We start from the raw sequence: 23,089 nt of genomic DNA, 5'->3' as shown, positions 1-23,089 counted from the left end.
TTAGGGCTCTGGACTCTTGACCGGAGGGTCGTGGGTTCAATCCCAGGTGGGGGATACTGCTGTTGTACCCTTGAGCAAGGTACTTTACCTAGATTGCTCCAGTAAAAACCCAACTGTATAAATGGGGAATTGTATGTAAAAATTATGTGCAAAAAAATAATGTAATTGTATGTAAAAATAATGTGATATCTTGTAACAATTGTAAATCGCCCTGGATAAGGGTGTCTGCTAAGAAATAAATAATAAAGAAATCTGAATGCCCATTTGATGTTGCTGCACTGTAGCTAAGAAAATAATTACATAAATCTTACCTGTCATGCACTCTCATTTACTATACAGGTCTCAAATGTGCAGTTTTGAAACATGTATTTTCACAATTAAAACAGACATCTGGTAGTACGCAAGGTTAAAGAAAGTTCTCAGTTTGCATGCTATGCCTTCCAGGAAGTCTGTTACTGCTTTACTTCCATGGTCATTTCAGCCCAACAGGTAAATATTTAATGTACCAAAATAGTTTTCACCAGAACAGTTACTAGGACATTGCAGTAAACCCAAATTATCCAAGTTACACCCTATTTTACCCCAGGGAAATTCGTAACTACACAATTAACAGTACTTACACAGGAGAATAACAATGATTGAAAGGAAAAATGCAACGGTATTGCACCATAGCATTTATTGCACACAATTCTTAGTAATTAGCAGCTATAGCAGTTAAATTCCCAGTCATCCACACAGATATGCATACATTATCAGTCCAGGAAAAACATTAAGAACAATTCGCAGCTCCAAAACCCATTCATGATTGCTAGTATAGTTTATGATTAAGAACAGCAACTTAAAAAGCAGTCAAACAGCAACCTTACCCTATCTTAGAAACAAAATAGCTTAAGTAGCATTCTGTATTTCCAGTTTATTCCAAATTTTACCAAAAAATTACAGGATTTTTCTTTTTTAACTGAACTTTGGTTTTTACTGATTTCTACCCGGTTTCAATGTACTATTTAGTATTTTCTCGGTACTAATTTCTAAGAAATACACAATATTTTGATAAAAATCCAGTTTTATTTGGACTGCAGCAATGTAATAAGCAGCCCTCTGCTGTATCCAAGGATACAGGTATGTTTGGGGGTCAGAGGGTCAAATAACGTTCAAACGTCCCACATTATTGGTTCCCTGTTGCTTCTCAAACGCATTGTCGTCTGATAATGTGGCAGGTACTGTGAGTAGAAGGGTTGCCAACTTTTTTTCAAAACCGGATCCCGGGGGATGGGATGGGGGGAATCCGCATGAGACAATGGACATGAAGTAAGTTTCTTCTTTGAGTTAAGTCACTAAAGGCATTTCGAGTACTTATCCTCCACACCATCCACCATGATAAGAGCTACAGTATTTGTGTTCTTTATTACATAATAACGCGTTCTCCATTTCACTGATTAACAGTTCCAAATCACTGCAAGACCCAAGGGGGCGTATTCACCCATCTGCTTCCCCTTTGTACTACCAGAACTCCCCCCCCCCGCCTGTCGCCAGGGCTTATCCAATCGCAGCTGATCACAATGAGGTCGTTCCGCGTACTGACAGATTTGCTCCCACTCCAAGTTGCCGACTTCCGGTTTCCGCCTCCCGTCGAGTCCGCCAGTTTAGGAGGAAGCATACTACCCACTTTACACAGCACCTTTTCTGGGAGGGAGGGAGATTTGCAGTTCGACTACCTCCTCTCTCTGTCACATACCAACAATGGTAGAGTCGTGACAGCTCTTAACACACACAGGTGTTGAAAATGAAATCAAACTATGAAAGGAAAAAGGAAAACAAAACACTGGAAAAACCAAACTACAAATAAAAGGTATGGTAAAACCCACAGCTCGTTACCTTCCCTAACTCTGGAAGCCCTGAGAAAATAACACTGCATATTAACAAAGGGGTTTGTTCAGTTCCCCCTACCTTTAGTCTTGCACTAAACAGTATTCACTGGACGGATGGTACCGTATTACCTGTTAAATTTACTTTTGCTTCTTTTTCTAGAAACCGTCCTTGCTTCTCTCCCTCAGGCTGCTTCTCGCTTGTTGCTTACGTCAGTATTCAACAGTCTCGACAAAGTTTCGCCAAATGCAGACTGTCAGGATTCAGAACTCTTATGCACATGCTATCGCTGTCAGATTTCCTGAAGGAGCAAGAGGCAAGGATATAGTGCAGTGTCATTTTAACTGTCAGGCAGTCCCGTAGGCTCCACCCCCATCCAATCAAATAACACCAGCCGACACACCTTCTACCAGCCTCTTTGTGTCATTGCCATGACTGACAGGTGGAGGCAAACAGGGTTTCTGACCCCCCCCCCCCGTCCCACCGCAGGGTTACGCATGTGCCAGAGAGTCATCTCTCCTCGCTCTCTACTCTCGCTCCTCTGAACTCCCACACCCGAGTGCAGAGAGCTGCAGGTTTATATATCATGGCCGAGGGGTTTAACTGGCTAGTAATTATTCTATTACCCCTCGGCCACAATCTGCACAAGTTTATTAATTACTGTGTGGATGGGGCTTCCCATCCACGCTACTAAATAATAACAAACAATGCGGCAACGCCGTCATATATAACTACAATAATAAACACAATAACAAACCCGCGGCGTTTCGCCGTCATTTACAATAAATAAATCATAATACAAAACAAATACAAAATAAAACACTACACGGGTGGAGGGGGAAACCCTGTTCTAAAACTCAACAAATACATTTAATGAGCAGGGCTTACTACCGCCCTGCTACATATGCCCCTCCTTGTGCAACGCACACTTGGCCCCAACGGCCACCTCCCCCCTCAGTCTCAAAGTCCCGGAAGAGGGGGAAGCAAGGTGTTTCTGGGGGTGGCCATGGTGGAATGTCCACCACCCCCCACTTCGTGGCTGGCAGCTCCCTCTTCCGGGGCTCCCGCCACACATCTCCTGCCACGAAAGTGTGGCTGGAGGAGCTGGTCTCCTGACCTCCCCCCACTTCTTCATGGCCGGCAGTTCCCCTCCGTGGGGCTCCGGCCACCCAATTTCCAGCAGCAAAACTGCTGCGGTGGGAGCTGGTCTCCTGACCTCCCTCCCCTTCTTCGTGGCCGGCAGCTCCCCTCCGTGGGGCTCTGGCCACAGTGTTTCCTGCCGCGAAAATGCGGCTGGGGGAGCTGGTCTCCTAACCTCCCCCCCTTCTTCATGGCCAGCAGTTCCCCTCCGTGGGGCTCCAGCCACCCAATTTCCTGCTGCGAAAATGTGGCTGGGGGAGCAGGTCTCCTGACCTTCCCCCTCTTTCTTCATGGCTGGCAGCTCCCCTTCATGGGGCCCCAGCCACATTATTTCCAGCCGCATGGCAGGACTGGTAGCGACCCGAGGCGAAGCATATTTCCCCCCGACCCCAGGCGAAGCAGGACCCTCGACGACCCTAGGCGACGGCATGGGCGTCGGACCCTCGGGAGGCGACGGCATGGGCGGCGTACCCTCGGGAGGCGACGGCATGGGCGGCGGACCCTCGGGAGGCGAACTCGGGAGGGGAGCCCCTGGCCATGGAGGCGGCAGCGGGAGCTACACTTCTCCCTCGTACCCTGTAACTGGTGTGGAGCAACAGGCAGCCCCAGGCGATGCGGAGCAACAGGCAGCCCCAGGCGATGCAGAGCAACAGGCAGCCCCAGGCGATGCAGAGCAACAGGCAGCCCCAGGCGATGCGGAGCAACAGGCAGCCCCAGGCGATCCAGGCGTGGCATCCCTGAGCGGTGCGAGGCAGGCATCCTTGGGCGGTGCGAGGCAGGCATCCCCGGGCAGTGCGAGGCAGGCATCCCCGGGCGGTGCGAGGCAGGCATCCCCGGGCGGTGCGAGGCTAGCATCCCTGAGCTGTGCGAGACTGGCATCCCTGAGCGGTGCAAGGCTGGCATCCCCGGGCGATGGCGAACTGGCATCCCCAGGCGATGGCGAACTGGCATCCCCAGGCGATGGCGAACTGGCATCTCCAGGCGATGCATGAATGGGCGGCAGCGGACCCTCGGGAGGCGATTGCAGGAGGGGAGTCAGGACCAGCAGTGATGCTGGGGTTGGTCCTCTTCTCAGCCGTTGCGACCCGGTGGTTTTCCCCCTTGCTGGGCTCAGCAACCAAGGGTGGCTGCGGACCGCCAGCCTCCTGTCCCGGTTCGTCCTGTCTTGAAGGGAGAGGCAGCTCCTGCTCCTCTCCCTCGGGTGGTGGTGGTGGTGGAGGCAGAGGCAGCTCCTGCTGCTCTGCTCCTGGCGAAGGTGGCAGGGGCTCCTCCCCTTCTGGCTGCGAAGGCGACAGGGGCTCCTCTCCTTCTGGCTGCGAAGGCGGCAGGGGCTCCTCCCCTTCTGGCTGCGAAGGCGGCAGGGGCTCCTCCTCTTCTGGCTGCGAAGGTGGCAGGGGCTCCTCCCCTTCTGGCTGCGAAGGCGGCAGGGGCTCCTCCCCTTCTGGCTGCGAAGGCGGCAGGGGCTCCTCCCCTTCTGGCTGCAAAGGCGACAGGGGCTCCTCTCCTTCTGGCTGCAAAGGCGACAGGGGCGCCTCCCCTTCTGGCTGCAGCGGTGGAACCAGCAGGCATGCTCCCTCTGCTGATGGCGGCGATGGAGATGGAACCAGCAGGTATTCTCCCTCTGCTGGCAGAGGTGGGAGCGACACACAGTCCTCCCACGGAGGTGGAGGTGGAACCAGCAGGTACTCTTTCTCTGCTGGCGGAGGTGGGAGCGACCCGCAATCCTCCCACGGCGATGGGGGTGGAACCAGCAGGTACTCTGTCTCTGCTGGTGGTGGTGGGAGGGGCAAGTCGTCCTCCCAGGAACATGGAGGTGGAAACAGCAGGAACTCTCCCTCTGCTGGTGGAGATGTGGGCTGTAGACGTTCGGCCTTCCCCCTCTTGGACTGTGGATGCACCGACTCCCCCCTCTTGGGCTGTGGACGCACCGACTCCCCCCTCTTGGGCTGTGGACGTTCGAGCTCCTCCCACTCAGGCGCAGGACGTTCGGGCTCCTCCCACTTGACTCCTCTTCTGCAGCTGTAATCCCATTCTCCAGGGAGGGGGCAATTAACTGGGAAATGCCCCCACTCCCCACAGTTGCAGCAACAAGAGGATGTAATTTACTATTGTAACCTAGAACAACATTCACACACCCACAGGAGTAGATAGGCAGACCGCATCAAAGAGAGAGCAAGAAAGAAAAAATAACCCATCATCACTGATCTAATAAGCAACAAAAGCAAAGCAGACAATTGTCAAACATAAGCAGATTTAATCAACTTTTAAGATACCACCCTTTAGTCACCAAACCAGTCCTTTAAGGGAAACACACGGAAAACACAGCCATATTAATTGTGTTTTGTCCCAACCAGTCTTTGTATTATCTATCGGAATCTTCTTTTTAGTTGAAGAAAAACAATCAATCCACAGTTCCTCATTTAACCACCCACATTCAAGATAGTATCACACCAAATAGGCACAGTCAGTTCAGCCCAACACAACTAAAAATAAATAGAACAGTGTTCTAGCAAGCCTGGTGTTGTGTAATATTCTGCATCCCCTGACTGATTGCAGCATGCGCAGTTTCATTTTTAGTTGTGATCTGACTCATGTGCGCCTGATTGTTTTGAGCAGGAGGATTGCCCGTTCATGAGCCGCCACCCAACAGTGCACGCTTGTGTGAGTTAGAGTAATTTGCTCATGGCAATCTTTTTTACATTAAAAAAATTATTTGCATTGGTTTAAATAGTTTAAATCTTGTATGTTTTGTCATGTGAAAATAAAGCTACAAAGTGAATTTAACTGAAATATATTTTAAACTGAAGACTTTTTGTCGTATTTTATAAAGGGTAATGTGCGGCAATCAGTCGGGATGCAGAATTCAAGGGGATGCTAAATATTACACAACACCGGTCATAGTTTCTACAGTCCAGCATCCAGCAGTTGGCTCCTCACAGTCCGCAACACAGCCCAGTCTAAACTCCATCCCGGTAAAGTAATCCACAGTTATCTCCAAAAGGTCGGCAGCTATCCAATTTATTTATCCTTTTAAAAATGTTTAGTTAATTGAATTTAAACAAGGCATTTATACTAAACGGGAAAACAAACAAAAAAAGAAACAAGCGCTGCCTCTGATGGGTGCACCCATTAGTTCAAATTTGCTCTCTCCGCCTCTGCACAGACGTTTTCTCTTGCTTATTATTATTATTATTAGTTTATTTAGCAGACACCTTTATCCAAGGCGACTTACAGAGACTAGGGTGTGTGAGCTATGTATCAGTCCCGTAAGCTTTCTAGAAAAAGAAGCAAAAGTAAATTCAACAGGTGATATGGTATCATCCGTCCAGTGAATACTGTTTAGTGCAAGACTAAAGGTAGGGGGAACTGAACAAACCCCTTTGTTAATATGAAAGGGATAGTGCAGTGTTATTTTCTCAGGGCTTCCAGAGTTAGGGAAGGTAACGAGCTGTGGGTTTCACCGTACCTTTTATTTGTAGTTTGGTTTTTCCAGTGTTTTGCATCAGCTGGCAGAGTCACTTACAATTACGTCTCACCCGAAAGACAGAGCACAAGGAGGTTAAGTGACTTGCTCAGGGTCACACAATGAATCACTGGCTGAGGTGGGATTTGAACCGGGGACCTCCTGGTTACAAGCCCCTTTTCTATAACCACTGGACCACACAGCCTTCATGTTTTCAGCAAATTGAATTAATCCAAAGAGAATTCATCAATTAAAGTTTTGTGAATAGGACCCATTGTTCACATGTTTTTCTAATTGGGGATCTACCGAATGAACTCATCATGTACCATGCGTTTATATTCTCTCTACGAAAAAACAATCCATAAAATAATTATTAAATGACTAAGCATTTATTAATTAAATTGCAGTGTTATCAGAATTAAGATAGGTGGTCTGTTATTACTATTCGCTTATATTAATTCTGGTAATATGTCTGCATAATTTATGTAACATTTTAGTATTCCCACATTTCTGTATTTCACAGACCGGGTGGGATTGTCAAATCAGCTGGTAGTGGTCCTGCCACAGTTCAGTAGTGTACCGTGCAGAGAAATATTTAAGTTAGGGATTTTATATTCAGGATCGTTTTCTGGTGAGAGGATTAAAATGCTACAGCCCCATGCAGCAACTGAGGCTGCCATCATGAAGCGAGAACTTCAATAAAACCTAAGCGTAAAAAATGTGATGAAAACTATTTAAATCGGTTTACTTGGCTTGGACCCACAGCCCCTTTATAAAAGTTTACTGTGGTATTTTTGCACAATAGTTGTGCAATTTTACTATGCTTTTCCCCCATGTTTATATTGTGTATTTACTATAGTTTACCCTGGTTTGCCATGTTTACTAATAATTTGCGTTACTATACCTCTATTCTTTACAATGCATGCCTATGCTTTACCATGCTTTCACTGTGCTTTATTACACTTTTACTATGGGACACTTTTAGAATGGTCAGTGTGTTGTGTGCACAGAAGTGTGGGATCTTTTACACATTGCATTTGTTTTTCAGTTTGTCAAGTAAAAAAAAGGGGGTGGGGGGGGGGGCGTGGGGTTATTTATTCTTCCCCAAGGGAGGCCCACTGTCCGAGAGTTTAAGAATCCCTGCTGTAGACCAGCGGTTCTCAAACTGGGGGGGCACAGACTGTATCCTGGGGGGGCGTTAGAAGATTCAGGGTTTTCTTTTCTTTTATTGTCGATACGTTGTAGATACGACTGTTAATGCAGGCAGCGTGCAGGTATCGCAGACCAGAAACAAAATGACTTGCACTGTATAAAACTGAGCTGATTTTGCCAGTGCTTGCTAGTCTATTAACCAGTTTGAAATGATTTCGAAGTAAATAAAAGCATTTTCATTTCGGCTTTATTGTTAAAGATTTCACACATGGCAATACTGCCCTACAATTACTGCATGGTAGTACTGTGATCGTTCCACTGTGTTATGTTGTGAACCATAGTTTTAAAACTAAGAGACAGCAAATACTTATCATTAAAGTTTACTGGTTCTTAAAATGAAGGGCCATATAAGAACGATAAATACTGTAACTGATTAGAAAGCCTTCTTTGTTGTTCTCCAAGTTGCTGCAGTTACATTGTAGATGCTGTAACGAGTTACTGTAAATGAGATACTGTTTTAGCAGACATTTAATAAAGTAAACATTTATTGAAATGTTTTTGGAATTAAAAGTATAAATGCAAAACTGTGACTTTTTTTGTGAACGTGCTGTGAAAAGAATCCCCCAACGTATAAATCCGCAGAATTTAATACCAACCAAAATTTCTTGTTATATGTTATATATTAACTTAAAACAAACCTTTGTGCTGACACCTCCAGGCATGTCAGAGTTTGCAGGTGGCGCTGTGCATCTGGCTGGTGCCTTTTAAGCTTGCATATTTTTGGATGAAGTCTGCTGCCATCTGGTAATGTATGTTGTTTATCGGCTTACTATGTAGTAAGCGTTGGTCACTGTCAGTAAACTGTAATTTGCTGTGTTAAGTTTGCTCTTATTACGATGGATCGGTGGCTGGTTCGTGCAACAAAGAAAAAACAGCAGCGCCACACAGAGAAGCCACAGGCATGTTGGATTTTGAACCGCTGCTGTAGACAATGATCTCCAGTCCAGAGTGATTTAAAACACTTCAAAATAGTGAAACAACTTTATATTGAATATTGATTTGCATAACTATGAATTTTATGTCATGTAGACTGAATTTCCTCTAAACTGTTTTATACAGCATACCATGACAGTAATCAGTTTGTGTCCATGTGTCTCTAACAGTGCTGATAAAAGGGGATTTGTGTGTCTGTACTCAGTCCTATAGTCCCTGTGTCTGTAACAGTGATAGAAGCAGCTCTGTGTTTGTACTCACCTCCAGTGTGGTTAAAGTGCTGGATTGCATTTCTTAGACTCCGTTTTATGATGTCATGATCACTGAGAATATACCAAGTTTGTCTGTCCCAGAACTCGTGACCCATAGTATTATTCAACCAGTCTTGTTGGAGGACAGGTTTTTCCATGGTGCTGTCATAGTATGATAATTGCACATCATCCACCATATCCACATGAACATACTCTGGAAGCTCAGACCCTTCTGAGGTTGCCACTCCAAAACACCGCAGTGAATGAGTTCCTGGAAGAGAAATACAATCAGTTACTGTGATAAAGAAAGAAAGAATCGATGCTGTAAATCTCCCTCCCGACCAGAAAGGGCGCTGTGTAAGGTTGGTAGTACACTACCAGCCATGGAGCCAGCCCCACCTATTGAGCACTACCCTCACCTCACGACACCAGCACTCATCACCACACCGCGGAATTGGAGAGCACACTTTCGTGCACAGGAGTGGGGATTGTAAATTGCTGCTGCTGTTATTGTTTTTGTTTTGGCCTGCAAGCCAGCCTGGTCCCCCCCCCCCACCCCCCCACCCCCCCACCCCGATACCATCGCTTATTCATTTAATAAAACACAAATGTTTTGGGAGTACAACAGTCTGAACATTCACTCTGTTTACCACACCACTCACACCAGTTCACAGTTGGTGATCAGAAGTTAGATTTAAAGATAGACCCCACTGTAATTATGGCGATGTTGGAGGCACAGGAGCAGTGACATCAGGAAGGGATGGTAACGATGATGGAGAGGATGCACACCATGTTCCTGGAGACCAGTCAGAGGAGGGAACCAGCAGCAGAACCAGCAGTGCCACTACCCAAGCTGCAGGTAGTAAAGATGATGCTGGAGGATGATCCCGAGGCCTACCTGGTGATGTTTGAAAGGCAGGCAATGGCAGCCCAGTGGCCTCGGGGATGGTGGGCTACCCAGTTTGGTCCCAATTTGATCGGGGAGGCCCAAGCATCCTACCAAGCCTTGAGGTCATTCTCCAGCGGCTCGACATCATGGAGGAGACGCACTGTCGCCGGTTCCGGGAATACCAGTGACCCTCAGGAATGCTACCCCGCGTGGTGGCACAACAGCTTGTGGATCATGTGACCCGGTGGCTCTGCCCGGCACCAACAATGCAGAAAAAGTGGCAGAGATGGTTGCCATTAAGCAATTTGTTAATGTGCTGGGGGCAGACACTCAGAGCTGGGTCACCCGACATCGTCCCACCACGCTGGATGCAGCAGTCCGACTGGCCGATGGATATAAGGACAGGCTGTTTCCCACCCCACGGTCACTACCCTCGCTCCTTCCCCCAACCAACCCAGACGGACGGGCCCCCCACTGCAATCCACCCCCTCCCCCCACTGATCGACACCTCATCGGTTCCCCTTGGGCGAACTTCCTCCACATCAATGGAGATCCAGGTCGACCCCCAGCTGGGCGAGAGCAGTTTGGCTCGGCCTCCCACTATGTGTTATAAGCAATAGGTAAATCCCGGGGTAATGATTGGGAGGGGCCTTGCATTGTTGATGTATGGGTTGTTAATTTGAGCACACACGCATTAGTTGACTCAGGATGTGAGCAGACTTTAATTGAGCAATCTCTGTTGACGGGGGTACCTTGGTGGTCATGCAGGGATGTGGTCATTTCCTGTATTCATGAGGATAACAAGGATTACCCCCTCACAAAATTTGACTGTTGGATGTCATACCCGCTGCGTAATTGTGGCAGTGGCTGCAAAGATGCCATATCCAGTAATTTTAAGTTTTGAAACAGTGATTAGTAAAACAGTAAAGCCAGTCTCCGGTAAGACCATGGGAGCAGCAGGGGAAGCTATTTGGAAAAGTTTCTGCTGCATGCTGATTTGTTCCATTCCCAATTTTGCCCTAAAAAGACAAAAGGAGAGCAAAGGGTAGAAAAATGGATAGGAATGTCGATGAAACAAGGCTGGGGGTTTGTTGGGGGAAACTTCAAAGTCTATCAACTGTGGGGTCAGGTTACTGAGGCCCCCAGTTCTGAAGCCACCTAAGCTCTGCTCGATATCTCGAAATTCTGACTCTAGATATACGCACATTTTGGTAGTGGTGGACTACACAACCAGATATCGAGAGACAGTGCCACTGAGAGCCACTAGCGCCACCCAAATTGCTTGAGAGTTAGTGCAGATTATAGCGAGAGTAGCGATTCCAAAATAAATCCTCACTGATCACGGAACAAACTTTGTCACAATGTTTAAAGGAATTGTATAAATTGTTGCAAATTCGGTCCATTCAGACCTCCATTTATCATCCGCAGACAGACGGTTTGGTGGAACGTTTTAATCAGACTTTGAAACAGAAACATTGGGCTAAGCTCCTCCACTACCTAATATTTGCAGTGAGAGAGGTGCCTCAGAGCTCGACCGGGTTCTCTCCCTTTGAGCTGCTGTAAGGAAGGCAACCCTGAGGTATGCTCAATCTTGAGAAAGGGTAGGAGGAACAAACAAAAACTTCCAAAAACAGTCTACGTTTTAAATAAACATTGTTTTAATTATTTGAATTACAAACAATTTAGACAGTGTACTTAATAACAAATAATTATTATTATTATTATTATTATTATTATTATTTATTCATTTGCTGTAGTCGTATTTGTAACAAGGCTCATTTGAAAAAATTAAATTTGTTAACTGCAATTGTATACAGTCAGTTTTTGCTCCAGGACTTACAGAATGAGGGTCAATGTGGCCCCCTCTCAACATTTTAGGGGGACATTTTCTTCACTGAGGCGTTCAATATGTTCAGAACCAACCGCCATTTCTTATTTTTGTTTGTTTTAAATATGCCAGCAGAGTTTACTGACCTTTTGTTTCTGAAGAACAAAAAATAAAACTGTAAAGCTGTAGATACAACCAAGGTGTCTCTACAATACTCACTGTCACTTTTGGGGAAAATATTGGGAAATGTGTCACAGTGATGCTGGTGTATCATAGAGTAGAGGATATTGATTGTACCAAATCACATTATAACAGGGAATTTCAATCTTTGTAAGCTGTGTACCCCTTTTCAAAAAATGTCGTACAAATGTCTGTACAATAACATGATACAACAAAAGAACGCACAAGCCTTGGAGTGTGTGATGGACACAATTATAAAAGTTACAGTATTACAATGGAAAAAATATATATTTACTATATAAACAGGTTTCTAGTTGTTGGAAATATCAACATCAACATCATTTTATTGTAATTAATTATCAATTAAAATCAACGAAGCCTCAGTGCTAGCCTCAATCACTCAGAAATGACATACCAAATAGCAATCATGTATTTTTATTGATAATAAAATTACAGAAAATAAGGCGAAAAGTTCACTATCCACGCATCTCTACAGCTGACCTCACTACGAAAACATATTATTGGCATTTTTAAATTCTTGTGACTAAAACGTACAGTACGCGTACCTAGTATCAGTGTGATGGATGTCCCTTTTTGTTACCACACACATCACTGATGATAGCAGGGAAATTGGAGAGAGCTTCAGTCGCAAGACTTTTTTTTTTTAAATCATACAATAATTGTATGATACTAGAAAGAGTGCAAAGAAGAGCAACCAGAATTATCCCGGGTTTAAAAGGCATGTCATATGCAGACAGGCTAAAATAATTGAATCTATTCAGTCTTGAACAAAGAAGACTATGCAGTGATCTGATTCAAACATTCAGACTCCTAAAAGGTATAAACAATGTCGACCCAGGGGACTGTTTTGACCTGAAAACAGAAACAAGGACCAGGTGTCACAAATGGAGATTAGATAAAGGGGCATTCAGAACAGAAAATAGGAGGCACTTTTTCACACAGAGAATTGTGAGGGTCTGGAACCAACTCCCCAGTAATGTTGTTGAAGCTGACACCCTGGGATCCTTCAAGCAGCTGCTGGATGAAATTCTGGGATCAATAAGCTACTAACAACCAAATGAGCAAGATGGGCTGAATGGCCTCCTCTCGTTTGTAAACTTTCTTATGTTCTTATGTTCTTATACGTTAATGGTTTGTCGGACATTCACTCCAATTGTTGGCCACGGCAGGACAGTAATATAGAACGGCATAAGATCCGTTTCAGTAACCCTGGAACAGCAAATTCACTTTATCGGTTGCAACAAAGTAGCAGACCTGCCATCAGCCCACCCCCAAAAAAACCATACGCAAAGTTCTTGTTTAGTTTGCTGGTTTATTGTAGCCTGTTACTGCAATACATAGGAATCTATGGATAAGATCCTTACACTTGAATTTGATCAATGTACCGACAAGCAGGAACAAGTAACAAAGAACTACAGTACATGCATAGTAAATTACAATACCTTGCTTAATAACAAACAAACTGATGTGCTCACAGAAGCATCTAGTAATTTAAAGCTGCTTCCAGATATTTGCACTCGGCTCTATGCAACACGCCCCTTTGAATCCAGGTGCTTATTTTTCTAATTATGGACCTGGGTATTAAGCACGGTCTTCCTCAAATTACTATCAAGTTGCTCCATGCCTGCAGCTTCCCTTTCACTTGTTGTGCAGCTTCACCCACTTCACTGCTTCTTCCAGTTTCACTCTTGTTCAGGACCTCAGCTGACATTTAATTTTCTTTCAATACTTTTGCATTTGGCTGTTTTAGTCAGTTCATCTATGTTAGGGTAGCCAAAGGTTGACGATCCCAGAACAGAAAGCTGACAGAGACAACACAGGCAGGTACTCAGGTGAAATGCGCACTGCGTCACCGTTTTTATTAGACAAAAATAAAATAAATATTAAAAAAAAAAACACTGCTCACTGAGCAAAATAAAAGTTTGAACACAAAACACAGAACACAAAACACCAAACAAATACTGAGCTGGTCTGCCCAGCACGAGTAGCAATTTCTTTCTTTCTTTCTTTCTTTCTTTCTTTCTTTCTTTCTTTCTTCCGTACCTCTGACCATCTCTGAATTAACACTAAATTAATCAATTTCGGAGATGGTCATATTCTACACAGGGTTTTAGTTTGCATGGCCCACAGTCAATAATCACAGACTGCCGACCATGCATTCGCACGAGCTGTCTGTCAGAGACGAGCTGCTAACACTGCCTCTGCCAGACCACATTCAAACCAAACAATAACAAAGAGGCGTGTTTTTTTTTTTAACTCAAAGACAAAATACATTTCTCTTTTTGAATCATAATACATAGATTTCTTAAACACAAAATACATTTAAGCCATACGTTCTAAAATAAACAAACAATGCATTTCTCTTTTAAATAACACAATGCATTCACCCGTGCTTAAACAAACACATGTATTTACATGCAGGCCCCCTGTAATTATGTACAGGGCTTTTCTTCCTCGCCACAAGCATCATTATTTTTTATCAGGTCTAAATCAGGTCTACAAACAGTAACTAACAACAGTGCAACAGGCTCATCAGAAGTAATGCCTTCTTAACATTCACCCAAAACTAGTTTTACTACCAGTGTTAAATGTTTTTTTTTTCTTTTTCTTAAAGCAAGCAAGTGCCGTGAGGAAGTCCCAGTATTTGTGCTGTATATTTATTTGAAGAAATATTTCTAGTGTAAAAACTGACCTGCGGCAGCTGCATGAACCCAGCAGAGAATCCAGAGTACAGTCATTCGGATCATCTCCGGTACTCTTCAGAAAGCAATATATTTCAATCCAATACTCGGTCATAAACAATGACAGTTTTTCTGATATGTATAATGAATATTTGCAACGGAAACCTTCTACCTTTTGTCAACCAGGAACTGAATAAACTGCTCAGAAACTCTTTCAGTGTAGAATTTCATGATTGGCTACACAAAAGTGATTCCGGTAATATGATGCCAGCGTAGGGAGGGGGGGTCTGGGTAAAATAGTTTCCAGGTTTGTGACTCTGAAGTGAAACACATTTTTGCCAGCAGACAATCAAGTTCCCCAACAGTGGGTTGTTCTATACGATATGTAACGCCTGTTGTAAAATGATAACCAGGAAGTGTAGATTTATCAAACCAGATTGACAACATGGATTGTACATTACAAAAATAAAAATAGTAATATATTTGCCTGCAGAACTGTGATATTAAATGGCATAAACATGCTGACGAATTAAATGTTAACAACTGTTTTGTTATTACTGACTATGAATGTATCAAATATAATAATAATAATAATAATAATAATAATAATAATAATTTTGGATTCTTTGAATTCAGTGCTTAACATGTACATATTAAGTGTGTTTTATAATTCAAAATTATCATTATCCACATTCCTCTAGATGCTAAGAAAGCACATCCCCTAACCTTTGTTTTGCTTCAAGAGCATCCAACTATCATGCAACTGACTAAGGATTAAGTATAGGTAATTAAACTCATTTCACCTTAAATGAACAAAACAGGAGGTCCCACTAATGCATCCTCCGAGATTAAGGGCTTTTACAAATTTATGCCCCAAAGAGATGTTTAATATCACATTTAATTTGTTTTTCCGGTATGTCATTTTTACAAAGTAAATGGTATTTTTCAGTATTTGAAGCATGTGTTTTAATTGTTGATGAGGTGATTGGTTGCTTCTTGATTGTGAAGTATTTGGTGTTGTAAATGGGTGAGTGGCCAAATTCAAGGTATTAACAATGTTAGCTGCGTGGGATTCTATCTTTTTGAGTATCAGTATGGAGGAATGCAACATGTATTTTTTCAGTGGCACTGAAGCTGGAATATACGTTAATGGTTTGTCGGACATTCACTCCAATTGTTGGCCACGGTAGGACAGTAATATAGAACGGCATCAGATCCGTTTCAGTAACCCTGGAACAGCAAATTCACTATTTTTGTTATTTTTATTTATTTTTTGGTTTTGTTGGTTTCTTTAATTTGAGATACACGGCTACTGTAGTGATCCAGCAATGAGGTTACTAAATAAAGTACCCCCGGGGTCAAAACATAGCCCTCGACCTTCCCCTGGATGAAAGAGGAGGCCATGCAAAGTTTGGTTGCACTGGCTCCTGTGGGGTCTGAATGCATAAAGGAACAGACAGACAGTCATTCTTCTTTATATATTAAGATTTCTAGATTTACAGTTTTTTTTTTACTAGTTTACATTGTTTGTTGACTTTTCTGGCAGGCAGCCAGCTTTGTTTGTCCTTCACAGCACTGGGGCTTGGCAGTCAGTCAACTCTAAGGAAGTGGTTCAGCAACGCAGGTGCAGGCACTCTCTCTAGTATACACAGAGAATGCAGAAGCACTAGACTTGCACACGTTCAAACTGTTCCATTTACTTTAAAAAAAAAAAAAAAAAAAATTCCAAACGGTGTTTTCTCTCAGTAGGACTCACTGGGCAGACTGTATTTCTTGGAAAGCGGAATTTGCTAAGCGTTTTACTTCTGAGACAGAGACAGACACCAGGTTGCAACACATTGAGGTAACTTTTATTAAACTGCTCAACATGGCTGTTTAATTCACTTTATCGGATGCAACAAAGTAGCAGGTGAATAACTCATTTTAAATGAAAACATGTTTTTTAGAAAAAGTATGAATGAAAAGTTAAAATGAAATGAACCAAAAATACAGAGCATGCCGAATTTTAATTATAAATTTCATTTCAGTAGTTTGGGACAAACACCAATCACAAAATGTTTTAGTACAAATATTTATTGTGGAGAATGTGGAGTATGCGATTTTACAGAGAAGTATATTGTATATACACATTCATTTGGAACCAAACCTAGCTTGGTTTGAGGGCTCGCTGCCTGGCCGACTGGACGAGGCTGAGACCCCCATTTGATAAAACATAAAAACTGTTATTAAGAAAGGTGGAGATGGGGAGGTGGTGGGTTACGATGAAATCAAAACACATCTGAGAGGTAAGTAAAGAGAGTATTTATAGTGCTAACAGTCTTAATTAGCTCATGTGTAAATTGAATGATTCAATTTGGTGACAAGGAGACTGGTGTCTGACCCTCCTCCCGAACTTTAATTATATATTTCATTAGTTGTAATATTGTTTTGTGTTGATAAACGCCAGATTTGCTCATTCAGGTTTCACTTTGTTCACACTTACAGAGCAGGAGAGAGAGAGGGGTCGCATGGTGGTTTGTGCGTGCAGGGATTGCATGGTGGTGTGTGCGTGCAGGGGTTGCATGGTGGTTTGTGCGTGCAGGGGTCGCATGGTGGTGTGTGCATGTAGGGGTTGCATGGTAGTGTGTGCGTGCAGGGGTCGCATGGTGGTGTGTGTGTGCAGGGTTTGCATGGTGGTGTGTGCGTGCAGGGGTCGCATGGTGGTGTGTGCGTGCAGGGGTCGCATGGTGGTGTGTGCGTGCAGGGGTCGCATGGTGGTTTGTGCATGCAGGGGTTGTGTGTATATGTATATGGAGGGGAATTGGAGTGCAGGTTTGGCACAAAAGAGGGGGCGGGAGGCGAGGGCATATAAGGGGGTGCAGGGAAAAGACATGGAAGGGTAGGGTAAAAGAAAAACTACTACAATCATTTATTTTCACTTTCTACTCCCAGTCCCCTTTCCCTCACTTTATGATTTAATTTTGTCAAAATAAACAGCCTTCATCTACTTACGGTTGCAGTCTCATTTTTGTCCCAAAAAGAACCCGAAACGCTACAATATATTGATGGACGTTACATAAGCAAATGAGATGTTCTTTTTTTGGAATACCATGTTCCTTCTCAAAAATGTGTTTTAATATTAGGTTTTAATAAATGAAAACGACTGCTTTAATTAATTTTCATGTATCTATTTCAGTGCAATGTAGTTTCTTCATTGTAATAAAGAAATAAGTTTTTGTTTTTACATTTCTATTTTATTTCTGTTTCTTCATAAAAAATAGTGTTTTCTGGGGATAGTAAAAAATACATTAACTTTGATTCATGTACTAAGGGTAACTCACGATCCAGTTTATGGTAAATTGTGCATGCATGCCTTAGAAACTCGGCTGTCAGCGGAGTCCCAGAAACTGGGCTGAATTCAAAAATGCAAAGCGGCCCAGAATTTGGGACATTATCAGAGCGGCCCGGAATTTATGACGTTATCTGAAAAGCAAAGCAGCCTATTTGGGACGTAGTCACGTAAATGAAAACAGGGGCAGTCTATATGTAAAACTGTGATTACATTCGAGATAAACTAATGTATCCTGTAACAAAACCATAATAGTGTGGAAGATAAATTTAAAAATGCCTGCAAGCTTCCCCACTTGTGTGATGACATGTTCCTGTGACAGACATGGACCAATCAAAACGCGAGACTGTTGCGGTTCCATCCCAAAAACCGGGCCTGTGTCATACCTTGAGAAATCTCTTTAGTTTTCGAACAACCTAAAACGGTTTAATATTGATAGTACTATTATTAACTATGATCATTATACAGTTGTGCCTTTTAATGGCTTTTTCTTAGACCGATATAACCATTTATTTATTTATATATTTTTTATGCGTCTAATACTACTGTAATTATTACTGCTGCTATTCATTTTGAATTTTTGTTTTGTTTTGTGCAGTGGTAAAAAAGAAAGAAAGAAAAACTGGTCAGTGCTAACTGGTGTTGAACAAGGCTAGCGTGTAGACGACTCCTCCCCCTTCTTCCCTTCACTCGCTTCAAAATGTAAAACCCAATCTTTAAAGGCATATGTTTTGTTTTTTTTCAAAAAAACATTAAAATGACAAATATAGAAATAAATAATAAAAACATAGGTTTACAATCAGGGGTGTAGTGGAGCCGGAGCGGGGCGGAGCGGCGCTCCGGCACTTTTTCAATCCATGTTTTTCAATTGCAAATGTTCACATTTATAAATACATATATTTAAAATATTTTCGTGTTCGAATTTTGTCTAAACACTTGTAGTAAGCATTGCCTGCGGCTCTGTGCCAGCTGTGCGAATTTGCGACAGACAGACAGCTAGCTATACGTTTAATAAAGACAAGCTGTCGGCTAAAACATCAAGTAATCTGAAAAACGATGTCACCACAATAAGCAGCACAGTTGCTGCTTTTGATTGGTCCATTATTATGCCATTAAAATATGCTGTCATTCCAGTTTTTTTTTTTTAGCAAATCAATTTTGAAAGTGATGTTGCTGACAACCAATCAGAGAAGGAGGCGGTTCGTTCCTTGGCCGTAACTGAGGTGATGATATTAGTAACGGTATTAATAATAATAAAAAACAACTCGCAAATCAAAAATGTCTGGTCTCGGAGGTAGTAAACGAACTCGTCAAGAGACTTTGATACAATATTTTGGCAATAGTAGTAAAAAACAGAAGATCGTTTGTTGTACGGCAGAAGCAGAACCTACAGTGGAACCAGAACCTACAGCAGTTGAAGAAAAAAGCGCGGAGAAACAGCCATGGCCAAACATCTGGAGTTCTGAGGTATGGGAAGAAAAGAAACAACTTTACACTTTCCTTGACTGTGCGGATGGTAATCTGGGCTGTCGTGTTTGTAGACGTGTTTCTGCGCTGTCAGTTTTGAAAAGTCAGGGTGTTTCTCTGTCTTCTGAGTGGAAAAATTACAGTGTTGGGTACAATGGAAAAACTCGAGAGCAACAGCTACGATCTTTGAGAAAAAAGATAGCTGAACACAAGAAATCCAGCGCTCATAACAAGGCCACTGCATTGTTACAGCAGAACACAGAGGACATTATTGGGAAATGTGTTGACAGTGCAAAAAGGCGAGATCACGAAACTACCTGTAAAATATTTTCTACTGCTTACTACCTTGCAAAACAAAATCGACCCTATTCTGATCATCAGGCCTTACTGGAACTGCAAGAAATAAATGGTGTTAATGTGGGAACTGGTCTTCATTCCAGATACAGCGCCACTCAAATTATCAACCACGTTTCTGATGAAATGGTCAAAAAGGCCTGTGAGAGAATAATACACATCGATGGAAAAATTGCTGTGTTAATTGATGAATCAACAGCTCTGAATGGTTCCCCAGCACTTATTGTGCATCTCAAATGCGAGACAGACAAGACACGTGACCCTCACTTCATGTTTTTGGAGTTAGTTGAACTTTTTGATCAGTCAGCTGAGTCCATAGTGTTAGCGCTTACTAAGTGTCTTCAAAAACACGGGTTTGACCATGCATACTTACAGAAGAATCTTGTTGCATTTGCAAGTGACGGTGCAAGTGTAATGCTTGGGAAAAAATCTGGTGTGGCAAAACGAATTTCAGACATGTACCCCAACATTGTTGTCTGGCACTGTCTAAATCACAGACTCGAACTTGCAGTTGCCGATAGTGTTTCTGAGACTACTGGCATGAACCATTTTCATTCTTTCATGGACAAGCTATACTCAGTCTACAGTAGATCAGCACTAAATCAGCAAGAACTCCGAAATTGTGCGAAGGAACTGGATGCTGTCTTGAGGAAAATTGGTCGTGTACTGGATGTGAGATGGGTTTCCAGTTCGTTCAGGACTGTCTCCGCTGTGTGGGAAAGTTTTGAAGTTCTGTCGACTCATTTTAAAGCTGCCGTAAGCTCTAAGCGGACTTCTGCTGAAAGAGCGACATACAGCGGTCTACTGAAAAGGCTGTGCTCGCCAGAATTTCTCATTGACCTCGGAGTTATGTACGATGCCTTATACGAACTTTCACTGCTGTCAGAGATTCTCCAGAAACGGACTACTACATTGGTTTATGCAGATAAAATGGCACGTAGAACAGTAAGGATTTTTGAATCCATGAATGAGAATGTAGGTACAAAGACTCTTGAAGCGCAGATAGCTGCCATGGAAGGAACATTTAAATCTACAGTGCTGACGTCGAATCCCAAACATGTAAAAATAAATCATAAACAATTCCTTACCAAACTCGCCAATCATATGAAAGAACGACTTTTTACAACCACTGCATCAAATGAGAAGGTATGTTCATAAACCTTGTACAGATTTTTTTAATTTTAATAGCTAGCCTAATTGTTTGCAATTAACGAGCAGAGGGGGGCGTTAATTTCAGTTTCATGTGTAGTATAAAACTGCAACTGAGAAGTATATACAAATAAATTATAAACATCTGCACTCCTGTCAGTCTCATCGCAGGTGCATAGACTAATGTAAATATAAGAATAGAAAAACACTCCCGCACAGTATATGTATTCTGCAAAATCTCACTTTTATTATTTACTTTATTTAATCCTACTCAAAACTACAAAACGCATATATATATATATATATATATATATATATATATATATATATATATATATATATATATATACACAGTTAAGGTTTCGAAAATACATTTTAGAAATGCTACCATTAATTTCAAATAGCTTATTCTTTCAGGCTTCTTCCGAGGTGAATTGCCAAAAATATGAAAGTCTTCTTTCTGAGCTCTTGGTCCTGGATCCACACCACTGGCCTGCAGAACTACCCCAGGGTTATGGCGAAAATGAAGTTGAAAGATTGTGTCGGCGCTTTCAGCTAAATGAACGTATTATCAAAAATGCATTTCGAGATTTTAAGGAGAACAACGGAAGAATTCCAGATGATTTAGCTCCACTTATTAACTGCACACGTGTGATCCCGTGCAGTACTGCTGAATGTGAAAGGGGATTCAGCCAAATGAACTTAATTATAACTGATCAGCGTTCCAAAATTTTAATCAAACATGCTTCAGCCTTAATGTTTATCAAGCTTCATGGACCCCCTTTGAGACAGTGGAATCCAAGCCCTTATGTGACCACTTGGTTGCGACACAATCATCGATCCGCAGATGACAGCCGTACACGGGTGGCAGCTCCAATTTCCAGCGACTCCCCTGACGCTCTGTGGCAGTTCCTATAGTTGACTAAAAACAACCTGTGATTGGTAAGTGCAACTTTTAATTTTCTATAGAGAGGGGAGATTTTACAGAAATTTGTTAAGTAAAATATGTGTTATATTATTATTAAAAAAACCCCGATTAAATCGCGTTAAATGGAAAGTGGGCGTAACTGTTAATACCTCGTTAACTATTTAATTGATTCTCATTGGGACCGCTCCGCTACTTTTTTTTTTACCACTACACCACTGTTTACAATATACCTGCATCCACCACAGAGAGCTGTTAGCCATTTTGAAAGTGAACGCTCAGAGAATCCAGCTCTGAAGCTGGAGCGGCTAGTGTGTGATCCGAGCACTCCAAAATTCATCTCCTCTGAGTTTACAAACGACACCACAGAGGACTCCAGGAGTTTACGAATGGTCAGAGTGCTCTCTGACACTCTGAGATTGAGTTTACCAACGCACCCTAAGCATAAAGATAAGTGTGTCAGTATTCATATGCATATCTATACACAGACAGAGATTCCTTAAACTGTGATATAGCAGAGCGTTTAATCGTTCATAAAAATGTACCAAAATGCACATCCCGGGAGTTTATTAGCCTTTGTGATATCGTTTAGTATCTGATGGACGGGACGCAAAATTTTGGGCATGTACCATCAGAGTGAAGTTGTCAGCACACAGGTTCTAGAGGGACATCATGCCACGAACAAAAGAAATTCCTGTAGACCTCCGGAAAAAAGTTATTGATGCCTATCAGTCTGGAAAGGGTTACAAAGCCATTTCTAAGGCTCTGGGGCTCCACTGAACCACAGTCAGAGCCATATTGTCCAAATGGAGAAAGTTTGGGACAGTAGTGAATCTTCCCATGAGTGGCCGTCCTGCCAAAATCTCTCCAAGAGCAAGGCGTAAAATCATCCAGGAAGTCACAAAGAACCCTAGAACAACATCCAGGGATCTGCAGGCCTCTCTCACCTCGGCTAAGGTCAGTGTTCATGACTCCACCATCAGAAAGACACTGGGCAAAAATGGGATTCATGGCAGAGTAGCAAGGCGGAAACCATTGCTCACTAAGAAGAACATGAATGCTTGTCTCAAGTTTGCCAAAAAGCACCTGAATGATCCTCAAGAGTTCTGGAACAATATTCTATGGACAGATGAGTCAAAAGTGGAACTTTTTGGCCGACATGGGCCCCGTTATGTCTGGTGAAAACCAAACATTGCATTCCATGGTAAGAACCTCATACCAACGGTCAAGCATGGTGGTGGTAGTGTCATGGTTTGGGGATGCTTTGCTGCATATGGACCTGGACGTCTTGCCATCATTGAAGGAACCATGAATTTTGCTCTGTATCAGAGAATTCTACAGGAGAATGTCAGGCCATCCGTCCGTGAGATGAAGCTGAAGCACAGCTGGGTCATGCAGCAAG

The 23,089-nt window shown here is 42.9% G+C and overlaps 2 protein-coding genes across 3 annotated transcripts in view; one reads left to right on the top strand and one right to left on the bottom strand.

Annotated features, from left to right (window-relative positions):
• The window catches only part of LOC117395250 (major histocompatibility complex class I-related gene protein-like), a 37,356-nt gene extending 22,678 nt beyond the window's left edge, over window positions 1-14,678 (bottom strand). For both annotated transcript variants that reach the window (XM_059008191.1, XM_059008190.1), the window contains exons 1-2: window positions 14,476-14,678; window positions 8,876-9,136 (exon numbers count right to left, since the gene is read on the bottom strand). In XM_059008191.1, coding sequence (XP_058864174.1) covers window positions 8,876-9,136; window positions 14,476-14,530 — 316 coding nt within the window. In that variant the 5' untranslated portion in view covers window positions 14,531-14,678. The remainder of the gene's footprint in view (window positions 1-8,875; window positions 9,137-14,475) is intronic.
• A 3,922-nt stretch (window positions 14,679-18,600) lies between these two features.
• Window positions 18,601-21,896, top strand: LOC131706656 (E3 SUMO-protein ligase KIAA1586-like). Its single transcript, XM_059008184.1, has 2 exons — window positions 18,601-20,759; window positions 21,180-21,896. Exons 1-2 carry the CDS (start codon window positions 19,071-19,073, stop codon window positions 21,678-21,680), a joined length of 2,190 nt encoding a protein of 729 aa, XP_058864167.1. The 5' UTR covers window positions 18,601-19,070; the 3' UTR covers window positions 21,681-21,896.
• The last annotated feature ends 1,193 nt before the right edge of the window (window positions 21,897-23,089 follow it).

The sequence above is a fragment of the Acipenser ruthenus genome, chromosome 36 (assembly GCF_902713425.1).
Source record: "Acipenser ruthenus chromosome 36, fAciRut3.2 maternal haplotype, whole genome shotgun sequence".
NCBI lineage: Eukaryota > Metazoa > Chordata > Actinopteri > Acipenseriformes > Acipenseridae > Acipenser > Acipenser ruthenus.
Note: the sequence above shows the minus strand (reverse complement) of the source record. Positions and strands in the feature narration are given on the sequence as shown.

Bases quoted from the DNA above. Each gene is read 5' to 3' on its own strand.
- LOC131706656 (XM_059008184.1), top strand. From the start codon at position 19,071: ATGTCTGGTCTCGGAGGTAGTAAACGAACTCGTCAAGAGACTTTGATA. The intron at 20,760-21,179 runs GTATGTTCATAA...TTATTCTTTCAG, and splicing joins CCACTGCATCAAATGAGAAG to GCTTCTTCCGAGGTGAATTG.